Consider the following 19,030-nt stretch of genomic DNA (forward strand, 5'->3'; position numbering starts at 1 on the left):
TATTTTAAAGATGAAGGCAATTGTTGTTCTAAGGGGTCTGTGAATAAGAGAAAGTATGAAGCTAATGATAACCTTTTTATAGCCTTTCAGCCAGAGAACCGAATAAAAGTTCCAGCTTTGGATACAGTTGTGACTCCAGATGATGTCAGATACTTTACAAATGAGACTGATGACATTGCTAATTTAGAAGCAAGTGTGCTTGAAAATCCTTCTCATGTACAACTTTGGCTCAAGCTTGCATATAAGTACTTGAATCAAAATGAGGGGTAGGTCCTCTTTCTAATCTTTGTGTAAACTGTTGCACATTTATATTTTTATATTTGAGGTTTATTTCATCCATGGTAATCCTGTTTCCTTCCTCGTATCAATGGAGCCTTTGTTTTTTGACAAAGCCAAAAGCACTTTATTGTTTAAAAGCTATTAGAAAAAGTTTAAGATTAGATCTTGAGCTGTGTGCATGGTTCAGTGTATGGGCAATAAATTAGCTACAGTTTGTAATTCTAGTAGATTCTTATTTCAAAGTAGGATTAGTTAAAACAGTAAATTCTGAGTGGTATAAGGATTAATTATTTGGGTTTCTTAGAAAGTTAAATAGTGGAATAGGTTAAATTTTTTGTTAATTTTCATCTGGAGATTTAAAGCTTGTCTTAGAGCCCCTAAATTCTGGTGAATTGACTTTTTTTCTAGGTGTGGTGTTACTCAAATAAGGTAAATAGTAATTTATCTTACAAACAGCAGCTCCTATTGTATAAGTGCATTTTCTAAGTCCTGCTTTTTGATAGGATTACTAGGAATAATCTTTTATTAACTAATTTTAAAATTATAATAATTCAGTTTTTTTTTTTACAGCAACTGTGAATGTCTATCTTAAAACTTGATATAGAAGCTTTTTTTAATAAGGCAGCACTGCAGAATGCTAATACACCTCACATACCTGAATATGGTGCTTATTTAACTTGTCTTGTGTGTCATTTCCATGTTAATGGGACAAGTTGCAGTGTTTTCTTTTCTGACTCATTAACTGAGTGAAGGCCAAAAGAACTGTACATTATTTTATGAATAGGATCATGAGAGACAATTATCTTCTCTAAGAGATAGCATGCCCTTGACGGTTGAAAAGAAGTATTATATTGAAAGCTTTGATATTTTGTGCTGGTAGTAGCTGGCCTTGAGGGAGAATTGTTTAACTTTTCCCATTCCCGGACCAGTGTAAATCATAAAAGTATTGCTGAGTATGGACTTAAAGCACATTTGAAGTTGATAATCTAGTGGTTTTATAACAGTGGTTTTACATGGTAAATGCTCACAGAATATCCATTTAAAAAGGAATTATTGGGTCTATGAGAAATCAGGACCTTTTTTTTGGACAGATAAGACTTAAAATTCTAATCTACCTCCCTTTGTCATAGGTAGATGTAGCTTCTTGGTAGTTTCTAATAGAAAATGGAATTTAAAAATTGACTCATTAGGCTAGCCCAATTTATAAGTATTTTCAAGCATTTAAAAAAAAAATTCCTGCTTTCCTTTTAAACATGTAGGCTATGTTCAGCGTCCTTGGATTCTGCTTTAAATGTCCTGGCTCGGGCTTTGGAAAACAACAAAGACAATCCAGAAATTTGGTGCCATTACCTCAGATTGTTTTCTAAAAGAGGAACCAAGGAGGAGGTGCAGGAAATGTGTGAAACAGCTGTTGAATATGCTCCTGATTATCAAAGTTTTTGGACTGTGAGTAGAAAAGATGGCATAGTCCTGTGTGTGTATGCGTGCGCACGCACATGTGTTCATAATTCTTTGGGTCATCTTAAATATTGATATGTAGCTTCATAGATCATATGCTTTATTTGCATATAGATATAATAACCTTACTTTTGGTGTCCAGTTACCTCAAAACCACTTCTTTGGATCAGGAGTAATTTAGACTAAACAAGAAAATACTTAATGAAGAGGTGATTTTTGTTGTGGTTAACTTTATTGGTAAGGAAAAAAATATAAGCATTTTAAAACATTTTACACTTACCTATTCTTAAACAGTTTTAGTTTGGGCAAAGTTAAGTGAATTTTGTGCAAATCACCTGAAAAAATATTTTTTTAAATTTCTTATGCATGTATAATATTTTCACGAATGCCAGGAAAATAATATCTGTCCTCGTTGCTTATGAAAATAATCATAATCTGTAATTCATAGTAATATTGAACCTTGCCAAGATACAAAAATTTAGTGAAAAAATGGTTCTTCCTCATTCCCTGAGAGAATGGGATGTTTCCTGCCTAGACTTAAACTTAAAATTATGATTAATTTTAAAATAAATATTAATATCTGAACGTTTACCAGCTGAACTCTGCAACTGTTAGATTGAGGTAAGCTTTCAGATAAATATTATTCTCAGATCTATCATTTACTTGCTAACTGAAATTCAGAACAAATAGATTTGGATAATGTGGTATTCCTTAATGAATGAACTTGCCACCCCAACTTTTACTCTCCTAACTCAAGTACTGAATAGATGTGGACACAGAATTATGCTTGAATTTTTACCTGGAGCCTTGTACCAAAGTTAATACTAGTGATCACAAGATTTGGGGGTGTAATGTTTTTCCTTAAAGTTGTTTGGTCTTTAAAGGCCTCTTAATTTCTTGATTAATTCTTTTTAATTATTTTTTTTTTGCCACATAGTTCTAATATGAATGCTATTTTCAAAATTTTTATACACACACCTGAGCAATGCAAATTGTATGTGATGATCAATGTGAGCTTTTGGAGATCCATCATGGTCTTGCTGTCATTTACCTGTTGATTCAAGGAATGATGTAATTGCTTCAGTGATAATTCTGAGAATACATCTGTGATTAGTTTTCATCTGATTTCAGTTTCCAACCTGAAGGGGAAATCTAGGTTATAGTACTGGAAGATGGGTTTATACATATTTACAATTATCCTTTTTACAGAAATTGAAGATTTAATATGAGACAGTTTCTTAATGAAATGTGAAAAATCTGTAGTTTTACAGTTTATTCTTATGAAGCAAGATTAATGATATGAAACTTTGGGCAGTTTCTACACCTAGAAAGCACCTTTGAAGAAAAGGATTACGTATGTGAGAGAATGGTGGAATTTCTGATGGGAGCAGCCAAGCGGGAAGCATCAGATATTCTGTCTTTTCAGCTTTTAGAGGCTCTTTTGTTTAGAGTTCAGCTGCACATATTTACAGGAAGATGCCAAAGCGCACTTGCAATTTTACAGGTAAGTATTTATTATAGCATTTAATTATACTTCGTAGAGAATTTTTAAAAGGTCTAAAACATAGTAGCATTGTTCGATGATAAGAACACAGGCTTTAGGTTTGAATCCTTGTTTTGCCATTTACTAGTAAATTGTGTGAATTTGAGTAAGTTTATAATTGTTTCCTCATTTGCTTATTGGGGATAATACCTTTCTTAGAGTGTTTATGAGGTTTAAATGAAAATAATGTGTGTTCAGTACCTACCAGAATAAACTTCAATATTCAAACAATAAGGAAAAAAAATGAAAATCTTCTGTATGAGTGTGGTTGTTTTTCTTCCCTTTTTTCTCTTTATCATATTAGATTTTGAATACCAAGACACTTAAAATGTACAAATAAATTTAATATCTTTTCATTAAGTATGTCATGAACCTTAGTATAGTAAAAGTTATATTAATTTGTTATTGATATCTCTAATGAGTTTTCTGATTAAAAAATAATTGGTGACTCATCATTTTAACTTAAGTATTTAAGTACCCCTGCAAAGAAATATAACACTTATTCTTCTTTGCCTTTACATTTGAATCTTAGGAATAGGAGTTATTATTTTAAAAAACACTTTCAGATTATTTTCCCGTTTTACCTAGAATGCATTGAAATCGGCTGATGATGGAATAGTAGCTGAATATCTTAAAACAAGTGATCGATGTTTGGCATGGCTGGCCTACATACATCTTATTGAATTCAATGGTCTCCCTTCAAAATTTTATGATCCTTCTAATGCGAATCCTTCAAGAATTGTTAACACAGAACCATTTATAATGCCATGGCAAACAGTTCAAGATGTAAAGACTAGTCCTGACATGTTGTTAGCAGTTTTTGAAGGTAAGTATAAATGTTTATAGATTATTTAGAACATCAACCTATTCCTTATTATGATTCTTCATAATTAAGCAGAACAGATTTACATATTGTAAGTTGTAGTTTCATACTTTATTATATAAATGTTTAAAAGATTAAGGATTGAATCAGATACAGTGGGCATTGGCATCAGTGAAAGCTAGGAACTGTACTACACTACATAATTAGTTTTTCTGATTATGGCAAAAGATATCAGCTAGATATGTGGATTATATAGGTTTAATGAATTGATTGAATCACAGAATCAGGTAATTCTTTTTTTTAAGCAGTCCATCAAGGTGAAAGTTAAAGAGAATATCTTATATTTTTCAAGTAATTAATATTTTCTCCATCAGTCAGTGAGTTTTATTGTTACTATATACTAAATGATGTATCTGCTATGGAACACATATAAGGTATAAGCCTGTTTCTTCCTAATAAGAAGTACATAGCCTAATCAGAAGATAAAATCTATATATTTGACATAATTATTAAACATATAAGGCCGTATAACTATATATTACAGTATAAATTCTGCAGTTGTAGAAAAGATTAAGATCTGTGATTGGTCGAATTATATGGTACAGGCCATAAAACCAAAGGGAAAAGATTGTTATAGGTTGGCATGATCAAGGAAGTCTTCATAGAAGAGTTAGGACTTGGAGCTGAACTTTGAAGCTCAACTATGACATAGTGGACCTCTTCAAAGATAGAACCCTTGCCTTATTTACCTCTCTATTTTCCAAAGGTCTGTAATGTCTGGCTGTGTACTAACTGTTTAGTAAATGTTTATTGAATAAACCAGTGAGGAAAGAAAGGAAAAGAAAGACAGTCCTATTAGGGGAGCTAAGTAAACAAAAAGCAACAAGTAGATAGGAATTAGTACATTGGATTTGAAGGGAGATTGGAAGAAGGGAGAGTCCTTACCAAAGCCAGAGTTTTGTGCTAGAGAATAATAGGAATTAACTTTGATAACTGGAACGATACCAAATTTTCAAGAACTTTGTAAGTGTGGTAGACTTGATGGCAATAGAAAGAAAAATTGTGCTGAAGATAAATGGTACCAAAGGTAGGAAAACCAAACAGAAACTCATTGCCACAACTGAGGCACCAAAAAAAGTAACCTGGGAGAGATAGTATTTATTAGAGACATTTGAAGGTAGCACAGAGATGTGGAGGGGGAGGACAGATTAAATGTCAGGGAAGAAGACAAGAAATAGTCAAAGATGATTTTGAGGTCTTGAGACTGGGAAAAGGAAAATGTATTAATAGAAAACATAAATTGGGAAGACTGATTTTGGTAGTAGGAGTGGTATTTGTGAATGGTAATTGGTCATCCAACTGGAAATGCCTGTTGGCAGAAGGAAATAAGGCAGTGGACCTTAACTGGACAATTACAGATAGAGAAATGGATTTGAACATTGTTAACATAGAAGTTATTGTGTTACAAAGTACTTGACGGTTTTTAGTACTATTTCAGTAAATTATTCAATAGTTGAAGCTATGACATATTTTCTCTGAGGAAATGGAGATTTAAAAGTATAGCAGTAAGAGGGCCGGCCGAGTGGCTCAGTTTGTTAAGAGCTTGCTCAAGAGTTTGAGCTCTGAGCAACAGTGGTTCGAGTACAGCCCGAGCTGAGCAGCCGCTGAGCTAGCAACAGGTAGCAGGATGGCTCAGCTAAAAAAAAAAAAAAAAAAAAAGTATAGCAGTAAGGGGTAAAAGAGAGAATAGTCATTGAATGAGACCAAGAGGATATATAAACAATCTCTTGGAAGCATAGGCAAGAAGAAATGAGAAAGAAGAGAGAGAACATTATCAAATGCTAATTAATCAGATAAAATGAATTTAGAGATAGGCTTTTAGGTTTGTTCAGATATGAGCCTTTAAGTGAACTTCAAAAGTGCAGTATCAGCGTGGCATTCATTTTAAAACTGCAAATCTGGGAATTCATATTACCATTGATTGGGCAAGGAGGAAATGGTGAGTTGTGCAAAGTAAAACATGGTACCATTCTCTAAGAAGCAGCATGATCAAGTAAAGGATTCTTTATAAGGGGGAAGGGAAGTGTGTTTTGAAGGAGTAAGGAAAGGACCTAGTTTAGGGGGCAACATTAAATGTCTATACAACAGCAGAGCAAGTCCTCTTTTGAAGTGGGTCTGAGAAAGATGAAAAGATAATTCATTCTTTGACTTTTTTTTTTTAAATAGTTTTAAGGAATTTAGGATAAATGCAGACACTTGTTTAAGTGAAAACATTGATGTGAGAGCTCATATTGGCTGTTTGTTTGTTTTTACTGGGAAAATGAGGGTAAAAGATTGAATTTTAGGAGTTTGGAAATATCTCAAATACCTCCTTTGGGTAAAAGTCAGGAGTTCAGTATAAGATGATGGTCAAGCAAAGGGATAGGCCATCTTCTTCTATTGGTCTCTTAGAGTTTAAATAACACAGTTAAATAATTCATTTTATGTTTGATCAATGTTATTGTGATGTTTTTGGATAGATGCAGTGAAAGCTTGCACAGATGAGAGCCTTACTGTTGAGGAAAGAGTAGAGGTGTGTGTTCCACTTTACACAAACATGATTGCTCTGCACCAGCTGCTAGAGAGGTAAAACTTAATTAACAAGCAGTTAACTTTTTATTGAAAATTGATCTTTTAAAATGTGTTTAGTTATTTTTTTTTTCTTGTTAAGGTATGAGGCTGCAGTGGAGCTTTGTAAATGTTTATTGGACTCGTGTCCCATGAACTGCCAGTTGTTAGAAGCCCTTGTTGCTTTATATTTGCAAACAAATCAGCACGACAGAGCCAGGGCAGTGTGGCTTACTGCATTTGAAAAAAATCCTCAGAATGCAGAGGTTTTTTATCATACATGCAAATTCTTCATCTTGCAGGTAAAAAAACAAGAAATAACTCATAATATTTGAATGTGATGTTTTTATGTTTCATAATTTCTTATTCATTCATCCTTTAAAATGTTTCATGCGCCAGCCTCTCCAGGAAGCTTTTCCTGGTCCTTTTGCTCTTTGCAAACTATTAGTTACTCCTCCTATCCGCTATAAATAACTGTGTGCATAGTTCTATCATTACACTTATTAAATTGCTTTGTAATTTTGTTTATAGCTGCTTTATATACTATGCTAAGAAGCCCTTGAGGGCAAGGACCATGTCTTATTGAGTTTTAGAGTCCCAACACCTAACACAGTGCCAAACATATAATAGAAGCTTAATAGGCAATTGTGTGAAACTTGAGCCTGTGGTATATTGGGTGTTAAGCTGTTTATGGTTTGGTGAATTTAATTTGGAGATGAGAATATAGAAGTTATCTCTACCCCCACCTACTCAAGAAACTTAATCTAATTAGTGATTTGATTTTTTTCTTTTACGGGTTTTTTCTCCCTTGAAAGATTTTAATTAAACATTGTAAGCCTAATGTATATTCCTCCTTCCTCTTTAAAATAGAATCGAGGAGATAACCTTCTTCCATTTTTGCGGAAATTTATCGCATCCTTCTTTAAACCTGGGTTTGAGAAGTTTTGTAACTTGGATCTGTTTCGGTAAGTTTGTAGAACTCTTGACTTGCAGAGGAATGAGAAATAGTATAGTTTAGTGGGAAGATTACAGTTTCTTTTGTGGATTGACTACATTTTAGATTGATTTATCTTATTCTTTTTTTCTTTTTTTATTAGTTTCAGGTGTACAAAACAACATAATAATTAGACATTTATACCCCTCACAAGTGATACCCCAATAAGTCTACTACCCATCTGATGCCATACATAGCTATTTAGATTGATTTTTAGAAAAATGCCTGAACACCCTCTTAGACTGTTATTATGAAGGCGCTAGAATTTAATCAAAGTGGAAGGATGTAATGCTTTATGTTTTTTAGGTTAAAGACACTAACAAAGGAAGGATTATGTTAACACCTTGGTGACTCATTCTGCTTTCAATTTATTGTTAATTTTAGCACTTAATACTATAGCAATGAATTATCCTGAGACAATCAGTGATTTTTTTAAAAATCAACTTAATCTATTTGGTGATCTAAAGTGGGTATAAATAATATGCCTTATATTTTTTTAAAATTCTAAACAGAACTGCTCTAGTCTCTGAAATGTTGAGTAAGCTTTAGAGGATTCTTAGCCATCACTTTTTCAGTAAGTAACATCTGTATTTACTACCTTTGTTTCTCTGTGAATTCCTATTCTAACAAAAATAAGAGGCCACAGCAGCTTATGAAGAATGATTTCTTGGGAGGCTTTTAAAGTACTTTTCCCTCTTTCTCCTCATCTCTGAAGGGATCACAGACTTTTTTCTAAAGGGCCAGATAGTAAATATTTTAGGCCTGCAAGCCATATGGTTTGTCTCTACTAGTCAGCCATGCTGTTGCAGCAAGAAGGCAGCGATAGACAATATATAAATGAATGGGCATGGCTGTGTTCCAGTAAAACCTTGTTTACAAAAATAGGTGTAGCTTGCTGATCCCAAGTAAAACAGTATCAAAATGAAAATACTTTATCATGACATATTGTATAATTTTATGTTAGGGAGAACAGAAAGAAGGAAGGCCTAAGCTGAATATCTCCTAAAAGAGTTTCTTATGGAAAATATGATAAGTGAAGATAACATCTTGGTTTTATATATGCAAGTCTTGCTTGCAAGTATTTCTCTTAGGTGCTCTCTCTGTCCACCCCCATTATAGCCATATTATATAAAAACGTATTTTCTTAAACAACCCACATTTTGTTAAGTCAGTGGCCCATCCACCCTAGAATATTTTGTGAGCATGGCAGTGTTTTTGGAGATTTGGCAAAAAAGCCTGGGGCCACTGTTATTTCCTAGACTTGGAGTCTACGTTTGTCCTCTTATGGTAGCCAGGTTATTGACATAGTGATTTCGGTACTCTTCCTGAAATTCTTTCTGCCCTGCCACTTCTAGATTAATACCTAACAATTAATTATGAAAGAATAAAATGCAAATTAATTGAGAAGAATTAAACCATTCTATAAGGAATTTAGCTATTGTTCAACTTTCCCATGCTGACTTTCTTCCTGTTTAAATTAGATTGCTTTAACATCCCAAACTCAGGCATAGCATAAATCCAAGGCTAAACCAAATATTTTATAGACTTGTTGGTTCTGGTCTTCCCTTGGGCATGGAGATAATTGCTTTAGCTTAAAAGAAGATGGTGCCAATTTTTTCTGTAGTAACTAATCAAAGGTCTTCAGATCTTCTTGATGTCAACTTAATGAGGCAGAATAAACACAGTGTCAATAAAATCTGAAAATGGGTTGCCTCCAAATAATCTTCTCATTGCTAAGTCATTTTTATTAAATTTTTTTGTGGGAATAGTTATAATTCATATAATTCACCGAGAGTTACAAGAAAAAGGTATCATGTGCTTAGTTTTTTTTAGATAATATTGAAGTCCTTATTTACACAAAATGTGCATTTCTGTTAATTTAGGAAAAGTTTTTGAGTCAAAGATTAGGAGAATGGCAGTTTTAGGCATTGTCATATCTATATCTATATAGATGTATATATATTTTAATTTATAAATATTGCCAAAATTTATTAATAGGAGAATAGGAGAATTCAGTGATCTTAATAGGTTCAAAATCTTATTTTTTAATTTCATTAGTAGAAATTACAAAGCAGAATGCTTAGAACAATAATACCTAGAATTGGATTCTATCATTTCCTGTTTTATGTAACATTTAGTATAAAGACAGACAGAAAGAGCTAGATGTGGGTAATTTTCATCTGTTTCATATCTATTTGTAGGTAGTAGGTAGCCGTAACAGTTAGCGGGGGGTGGGGTGGGGGTGGGGGGTGGATTTCATTCATTTGACTGAAGTTAACATAAGGATAGAGTCTTACATAGATCATATTTTAAGTCATCTCTTCTTACTTACCTTAGTTTTCATTTGAAAAACTAGTATCCTTAGAAGTTAATTAACTCATGGTATTATGGCTAAGTTGGGATGATAACCTGACTTTTTTATTTGTTTATTTATTTTTTAGATTTTTTTTTAAATTGGGGAATTGGGGGAGGGCAACAGTGTTGGGAAATTGGGGGAGGGGACCAGCCAATTTGTTCTTCAATCTTCATTGTGGAGGGCGCCAGTCGCCATCTGGCTTCCCGTCGGCAGCTCGTGGCCTCTAAGCTCAAGATGCTGTGTTCAATCTTAGTTGCAGGTGGGCGTAGCCACCATCCCATGTGGGAGTCGAACCAGCAGCCTTTGTTGTTAAGAGCACACGCTGTATCCACTGAGCCATCTAGGCAGCAGCTCAGCTCAAGGTGCTGAGTTCAGTCTTAGTTGCGGGTGGCCATAGCCCACCATCGAACAGGCAGTCTTGTTGTTATACCAGCTGAGCCATCCTGTCACCTGTTGGCAGCTCAGCGACAGCTCAGCTTGGATGCAACGTCACTGGCCCATGTGGGAATTGAACCTGTGGCCCGTTGCTCAGAGCCCACGCTCTTAAGCCAACTCTTAACCAACTGAGTCACCTGGCTGGCCCTGATAACCTGACTTTCAGATATCCCATTTCTTACCCATCCCAAGCCCCCATCCAGCCTCTCTAATCCATTAAATCTTAGTCCCTTAAAATAATTCTTAAATCCAAGGTAAACAGTTATACTAGATTGTCATTGTGGAGAACAGTGTATTTTCTTCAAAAACATGGTTCCTGAAAATGTTCGTAAGTGTTATACACACAAATTCGGATATATTGGGAAACTTGCATTAGTCAAAGTCAAATAGATTTCTTAGAGCTGTTAATATCCTAATATGTATTGTGGCTTTTTAAGAGGGGGCTGTAATTTTCAATATTTCTCAATCTTATTTGGTCATGGACTTCTTTTTGACAAGTGCTTTATGGGCCAATATGTTATAGAACACACTTTGATATCATGTCTGAAATTAAAACTATAATGATATGTGTGTGTATGAATGGGAGAGAGAGATTGTTTTTAGATGTCAAGTTTTGTAACTTTTAAAGAACTTTTTTATTACAAGAAAGCACAGATTTTGTGGGAAAATATTAGCTATTTGGTAGTCTCATTTGTTCTTCCCTATTTTTAATTAGGTTTAATTAGATGATTATTGTGGTTTGTTTAATTTTGGGGATAGATTTTAAAATTTTGTTTTAGGAAAGGTTATTCATATAGGTGTAAAACAATAGATAATGTGATGCTAGAGATGTAACCAAAACAGTATGGTATACATGTAAAAATAAAATCTCATTACCTTTTAAAAATATCTCAAGGACATTTCAGTTGAAACTGAGGACTTTTAAAGTATTATTAATATGTTCAGAGGCATAATTTCAAACAGTTTGTTTTTTTCCCAGGTATCTCTTAAATATCCCAGGACCACTTGACATTCCAGCCCGTTTATGTAAAGGGAATTTTGATGAAGAGATGTTGAACCACCAAGTTCCTTATTTGTGGATGATTTACTGGTGAGACATTATCTGCTATGGAGAGAAATGCTGCGTACTAGGCTTGCATTTGTTATTTATTACTGAATTACGCTGTGTTAAAGTTAACCTGATGTTAAAGTCATTGAAGCAGAATTGAAGGGATGCTAAGGTTTACGTATTGTTAAAGAAGAAAGATCAAAAGAAGGATTCCATTGTAATAATATCTAATGTTTAAAATACACTTTGTCATTTCTTTACCTAGTAGAATTGAGCTATGGACATACAATGTTTTCCTTCATTTTTTTAAACAGCCTTTGTCATCCTCTTCAATCAAGTATTAAAGAGACAGTGGAGGCATATGAGGCAGCATTAGGGGTTGCCATGAGATCTGATATAGTGCAGAAGATTTGGATGGAGTAAGTTTAGTTCCTCTTAATAAAATTGGGATTTGGAATAAGGGGACATGGTGGGGAAAGGGGCGATCAGCTTTCTTGGTGAGAGAATTACTGGCTTAAATTCTTAATTATAATATTTTTTTTTTTTTGCAGTTATCTTGTCTTTGCCAATAATAGAGCTGCTGGATCCAGAAACAAAGTCCAAGAATTCAAATTTTTTACTGATTTAGTGAATAGATGTTTGGTTACAGTCCCTGCCCGATACCCCATTCCTTTTAGCAGTGCTGATTACTGGTCCAACTATGAATTTCATAATAGGGTAAGAACTTAAAACGTTTTATCTTTCTTTAGATGTTTGTACAAAAGACTTAGAAAACGACAGCAGTTTTATATCAAGAGAACTTTTCCTAGGACCACTTTACTAGCATTTACTGTTATTCTTAACCATGTTAACTGCTTAATCTCTTCGGAAGCTAGGAACAGAGTCCTTTAAGATTCAGTTAAGGTAAAATGTACATATTGATTATGTTATATTTAAGAAAATTGAACATTGAAGGAAAATGAAAGAGATTTTATACATGTTGGTTTAATACATGTTGAGAAAAGATCAGAAGATCAGAAGAAGTAATTGTAATAGTATCTGTAGTGTTATGCTTGACGAGTTGGAAATTTTACTGAATGAAAAATTCTGTAACTTCAAAATAAATAAGAATGGGCTTATACAATGTAGCTATTAATACTTTGTCAAGCAAATATGTCTATATATAGGACATAAAAAAGCTGAAATCAGATGCTGTTTAGAATTTTAAGAGTAGAATCTGACTAATGATATATTTATATGGTTGTCTTACAAGCAGTGAAACGAAGGGTTTTTTTGTTTCTTTATTTTCAGAGACCCTTTTCATTCGGTACAATGTAGGCTGAAAGCTCCTACTGAAGTTCAGTGTAGACTAAAACATATACGTGGTTTTTGTTGTTAATCAGGATAACCAATTACTATACTTTGTACTTCTATGCCATTCTTTATCCCAGGATCTCAAACCACTTTATGGATATTAAGTCATTTTCACACGGGCATTCCATGAGCAAGATATGGCAGGTATTATTAGCCCTCTGACTTGCCCAGCTATACAGCAAGCAAAGGTAGACTCAGGAATGAAAACCCAGACTCCTGGCTTCTTGTCAGTGCTCAGTCCATGGCTGTCATCACTAGACCATACTTCCTAAGTCATATTTGGAAAAGTCACTAATAAAATTAATGGTAGGAACTATAACTCACAGCATCATACATTATTATACATTCATGTCTTAAAGACCATTTTGGTTTTCTCATTAAAACACATAGGTAATTTGATTTCACATTTTTGTTGCATTCATTTTTCTCCTCCCCTCAACCTTTACAGGTTATTTACTTTTATTTGAGCTGTGTTCCAAAGACTCAGCATTCCAAAACCTTGGAACGGTTTTGCTCCATTATGCCAACGAATTCTGGACTTGCTCTGAGGTAAGAAAAAATAAAATTCTTTTGGTTCTCAGCCCGATAGTATAGGCTCTTCATATGAAATTATTCTTGAAAACTTGATAAGAACAGCCTGTTCTTCCACTACTTCCTCATTGATCTATTACTTTCATTTCAGAGTTGTTAAGCAATAGATAGCTATTCATGTAAAAGTCAGTATAAAAATCTGGTCACTTCAGAAAACTGTGCAGATTATAAGGGGGCATATAATTCAGTAAAGTTCGGCTGTGTTCCCTAAGCACATACCATCTGTTCTTGGCACATATGTAATAGTCAGTAAGCTTGTTTTACATGGCAAAGGAGCATTACTTAAGAGATTTTTAAAGTGTTACTGAGACAGCAGCCAACTGTATGTATTTTGGTTACTATAACGTATTTCTAGATAGGTCAGTTGCTCTTAAATACTAGTATGCACCAGAAGCTCCTGGAATGCTTATTTAAAGTGCAGATTCCTGAGCTTGAGACCCCAAATCATATTTGAGAAACTTATCTAGGGATTTCATATGTTCAGTTAGAAGGAGATTTTTGAGCATTTTTTTTTTTTGTAGTTGCACTCCTCTGATAGCAGAAAACCCATTTTTATCCTCAAGAATTGTACCTTTTAACTCAAAAAGATAGCCTGCATGCTAATGCTTTGGCTTCTACTTGTGCAATCATTGTCACTGCATCAGTTGTTTCTTATGTCTCTAAGTTTGTTTTATGGATCATAAGGTACCTGAAATATTAATTATATATTCCTTTGTGTTTTAAAGTATTTACATTCCACTTAGCATGTATGTGGGAAAAAGGAATAAGAGACTGAAAAAAATTCAAAGGCTTAAGGCTGTGACAAAAATAACTATAGCATTTTATAATTAAAATTCTTAGTAATCATGGTAATCTACAGAAGCTAATTACAGAAATTTTTATTATGGAATGTCACCTTTGGTAAAACATGTGAAATAGAAAATGTGGTCATCTTTTGACTAGTTTCTGTTATGATAGGTGTTCTGGAATATAGGTAGTTTAATTGTTGGTTTTCCTGGTAAAGCTCCAGTTCTGTGTTTTGATACTTGTTATTACCTTGTCCTTTTTTTCAGAATAAGGAACTTAATAATTAGTCACTGTACTTACATTTTAGCTCGAGTCATTCACAATTAAGTATAGTCAGTTTAATAAAGAGAGAAAAATACCAGGAAATTGCATTAATGTATGAAGTCATTATTTTAGAAAATTTGGAGGAGGGGGCACGTGGAGTATAATTTGGAGAGAATGCCTTAGTGTTCTGTAGGAATACTTGGGCCTTATTTTAGTTGGTTGAAGATGGAATGGGTCTTGACTGGACTTCTTGCTAGTTTGCCATGTTGCTGTCCCAGGGCAATTTTTGTAAGAGGCATTCTACAAATACTTGCTGAGTAGCCTTGATGAAATTTAACTGACCAAAAATTGTAACTCATCAGACATTCTGTTCATAGAGCACATTTGGGGTTCCTTACACTTGAAATGCTTTGTTCATTTTCCTGAATGTACTTTACAGGCTACTTCAACATGAGTGGGAAGAAAGCAATGTTCAGATTCTGAAACTTCAAGCCAAGATGTTTACATATAATATCCCAACATGCCTGGCCACCTGGAAAATGTAATGCAACAATCACGTACATGTTTTTATAGCTATTGCTTTTATTTGTAATGTTTGCTCCAGACAGGTAAATCTGAAATGACATCTATTTTTTTTTCCTGGACAGATCTCTTAGATTTGTTCTTGGCACTTGCTGAGGTTTTAAACTGAGAGTGAGGGAGTGCTCATTAACAATTGCTTCTAAAAGCAAAATGGATAGAGCTGTAATTTTCCTTGAAGGAGAACATTTAGGTAACAATACTGTTATCAAGCACATAAATCTGTTATACACATTTTAAGACCATCTCTTTCAAAATGCAGGGTTTTCCCCCACTTATGGTCTGATCTCCTCTTTCTTTTAAAGATGATAGGGCCAGGTATTTTTTTACTAATAATTATTATGGATATTTTTCTTGAACGTTATTGATGTTCAAAACACGGTCTGCTTTATTCTTGTTAAGTTGATAAAAATTGTTGAATTTTTCTTTTCACTATAGGTTACCCTCCTTGGAAGTTTAGCCTGTTACTTTCAGGAAGTTTTGTACTCAGATTCCCAGTCAGTGTTCAGCCAGTGGTAGTATCTCATTTTGTTCAAAGATATGTAAATTTTCTTTTCCCTTTTCTATATTCCTTTTTTTCTTAGAGCCATTGCTGCTGAGATTGTTCTAAAGGGACAAAGAGAGGTAAGCCATGATTGACTATCAGATGAGTCACTTTTTTAAAGCCATTCTGCCCCTTTACTTGATTTATCAATTTAAAAGAATTAAAGCATAGACGTTAACATCCCAAGAACTCTAAATGTTTGAAAACTCCCAAACCCAATGTAACCATTTGTCTTGAATGTTATTATGAAGTATCATTCAAATAGTTAGGGTTATTAAGTTTTTTGTCATGTTTTCTGATGGAATTGTGTGTATATCTATCTTATAGGTCCACCGTTTATATCAGAGAGCCTTACAGAAGTTACCTCTTTGTGCATCACTGTGGAAAGATGTAATGCTTTTTATCTTTTATTTCATCTTGAAGTTTTCCTATAAATTTTCTGCATGCATGTGCCATATCCATTGATGTGGTAATGCTCAGAATCTAGCTAAGTCTTACTTCTATGCTTCCCTGTCTTTTACAGCAACTCTTGTTTGAAGCTTCAGAAGGAGGTAAAACTGATAACCTGAGAAAACTAGTTTCCAAGTGCCAAGAGATTGGAGTCAGCCTAAATGAGCTCTTAAATTTAAACAGTTACAAAACAGAAAGCAAGAATCACTGAACACTGGGTGCAGTCAGTTCTAAGTCCTTATAATAATTGCCAAAATTATTTGAATGATTCTTCAAGATTAGGCTGATCCCTGGCTAAGGTCTGTGTAATGCAGACAAGCATTACTGATCATATCAAGTCCCCTACAATATCCTGTCTTCAAAACCGGAAGCAATGAACATGACCCTCTTCGGTTGGATAAATGAACTTCCTGTTTGGCCTGCCTCTGGGCCCTTCCAGATTCTCATAACATCATGTACGTAAGTATAGTTCCTCAAAGTGACTGACATATATTTTAATTTTGCTTTGTTTTTGTTTTTATTTTTTACTTTTACCCTTTTATGTTGTGCTAGTCCTGATTCACTTGACACTCTCTGATGCCTGAGAGATTCTCGTTTGGGATTTAATTTCCAGGGCTGTGTTTACAGTAAAAAGCAGGCAGTCCCTTTTAGTTCTTCCTCTTTAAACCTTTTGAGATTCTTCATTTCAGGATTTAAACTTAAGCAGCCCATCTTAAGGAAAGTGTAACTGCCATGGCCACAAGTCTGCTAGTTGCACTTGAATGCTCTAACAGGGTTGTTTATTGCCCTTTCTACGTTCTGGACTCCTTGCTGAGACTGTTTAACTTGAAGATAAAGAAACTATTGCAATTGCCAGTGCATCAGAACCTAAGAGTGGTCAAATATTATGTGCAATTTTTTGTAAAGAAATTTTAATTTATAATAAAGTTTAACAGTTTAAAGAACAGTTAATATTTGAACTGCTTTGTACTGAAATACTACTTTGTAGTATTAAAATTGTTTATAAACAAAATATTTTTAATATAAGTTAACTTTTTAAAAAATGTTGCTGTCTTTATTCACTTTTCACACCCTGGTGGGAAAGGGTTGAAGAAGGAGCTAGGGATATGCACTATACCTATATCAGTACTTTCTTATCCTGAACCTGCTTTCCCATAAAAAAAACATTCCAGTGATTTTTTAATGTATGAGAAAATGGTCCTGTTCTGTTTTGAGGATGGGAACTGATAGGTGTTTGCACTACCATTAAACTCCTTGTTCTCAAGACTACAGTGTTAAAAAAGTATCTCCCAAATGTAGTTTGAGTGATTCGCTTAGTGACATGCTATCTTATGTCCAATATGAAATGACCAAATATAAAGGAGACCTTGCTTTTTTTGTTTTGTTTTCAGTCTATAGCGGGTTGTTTGCACCTCGTTAGAAAAATTAATGACACACACACCTGTAACAAATTTGGTCTTACAACTACAAAATTAGTGCAGTGTGATTATTGCAGAGTAGCAGCCCAATGAAGAACTAGACAAATGTGTGCATCTGTACATTCGTATGATGCTTAGAATAAAACTATGTTTTGAGGCCCTGTTCTGTGCCTAGTAGACAGTGCCTGTTTGGCTAGTAATTGCTTTTTGGCAGGATCAAGAACGAACCCATTTGTCTAATGTCTTTCATTAGAGGTTAATTGGTTTTTCTCTAAAACCAAAGAAATTTGGGTAGGAGATAGTAATCCCAGAGGGGTATCTCTCCATCATATGCACTTAACTACTTAAGCTTGAATGCTTTTCCTGCTCTGATTATTTGGAAACCATTGTTAAATGCTTGGAAAAATATTTCTAGTCTGCCTCCCACCTACCCCCCAACCCCCCCCCTTCACAACCCCAGTGTAACAGTTGTGATGTTAACTGAGATGTCTCAGTTTTTTGGAGACATAGCTAAGTTTTGAGTTTTTGTATGTTCTAGCACCTACCATTTGTTGCATAAACAATTCCATCAGCAGTAACTTTTGCCTCTTTTTAAAAAAATGCTTTCATTGGTGCAAGCAACTCTAGTCCCGCCACGCAGGCTGTACACTGGAACAACTCCAGGGGTCGTCTTTCCCATGTTGTCCACAGTCACGCAGGCAGAGCCCCTCGCATATGTTAAGCAGCTGTTTCCCTTTTGATCACTTGTCATATTGCCATTTAAGATCATGAAGCTGTTATAGAAATTATATTGCCTTAAAAATACCTCTTATGTCACCTTTTCTTCACTTCATTTTACAAACTCACGTTAACCTACATACAAAAATAGCAAACACTTATGAATGAAGCTTATGTTCCTGTCATCTTTCCATATTCAGTTTTACTTGTTTTTCAATGAAGTGCTTTGAACAAAGATGAGAATATTAAACAAAACTTGGGGTTAAAGTTGATATAGTTATTGTAGTAGCATGAATACAATAGTTCACATACTGTATGACTGAAGTCTTTCTTTGGGCAGAGAAATATCACACTGAGAAAAGATTAGTCATTGAGAATTGCAGTCCCTTGCACTCCCCCACTCCCACGGGGCGGGGGGTGGGGGAGGAAAGCCACAAAAGAGGCATTTTAGGCTGTGGGGTTTGATCTCTGATAAAGGAAGTGGTGTGGCAGATTGTGGTATATTTTTATGTGTTTTTCTTCATTTTAGAGAACAGCCTAATATTTCTATTTGCTTTTTAACGGAAAGTGGACCTTGTAACATTGTTGTCACTGGATTATCTAAGGCGGTTTGCTTTCAATTAAAGGGCATATAAACCTGCATCATAAAGCAAGCTAGAATCTCCAGGTGCAACATCTAAGAGCTAAAAGCACTAAGCAGACAAGAAAAGGTGATTAAGACTGACAACAAATGTAGAGGGACTTTATTGAAGATTGTAGTTTAAATATTTATTTTTCAAGGTTGT

At 34.4% G+C, this 19,030-nt stretch overlaps 1 protein-coding gene across 1 annotated transcript in view; it reads left to right on the top strand.

Moving 5' to 3' along the window:
- ZFC3H1 (zinc finger C3H1-type containing) overlaps positions 1–17,056 on the top strand; it is a 50,960-nt gene extending 33,904 nt beyond the window's left edge. Inside the window, exons 21-35 of the mRNA XM_019651769.1 lie at positions 83–266; positions 1,539–1,725; positions 3,053–3,241; positions 3,869–4,106; positions 6,623–6,728; positions 6,814–7,012; positions 7,581–7,675; positions 11,475–11,585; positions 11,858–11,962; positions 12,095–12,260; positions 13,345–13,445; positions 14,977–15,078; positions 15,701–15,740; positions 15,988–16,050; positions 16,184–17,056. Coding sequence (XP_019507314.1) covers positions 83–266; positions 1,539–1,725; positions 3,053–3,241; positions 3,869–4,106; positions 6,623–6,728; positions 6,814–7,012; positions 7,581–7,675; positions 11,475–11,585; positions 11,858–11,962; positions 12,095–12,260; positions 13,345–13,445; positions 14,977–15,078; positions 15,701–15,740; positions 15,988–16,050; positions 16,184–16,321 — 2,024 coding nt within the window. The 3' untranslated portion in view covers positions 16,322–17,056. The remainder of the gene's footprint in view (positions 1–82; positions 267–1,538; positions 1,726–3,052; positions 3,242–3,868; positions 4,107–6,622; positions 6,729–6,813; positions 7,013–7,580; positions 7,676–11,474; positions 11,586–11,857; positions 11,963–12,094; positions 12,261–13,344; positions 13,446–14,976; positions 15,079–15,700; positions 15,741–15,987; positions 16,051–16,183) is intronic.
- The last annotated feature ends 1,974 nt before the right edge of the window (positions 17,057–19,030 follow it).

Source organism: Hipposideros armiger, unplaced genomic scaffold (genome assembly GCF_001890085.2).
Source record: "Hipposideros armiger isolate ML-2016 unplaced genomic scaffold, ASM189008v1 scaffold_166, whole genome shotgun sequence".
Taxonomy (NCBI): Eukaryota; Metazoa; Chordata; class Mammalia; order Chiroptera; family Hipposideridae; genus Hipposideros; species Hipposideros armiger.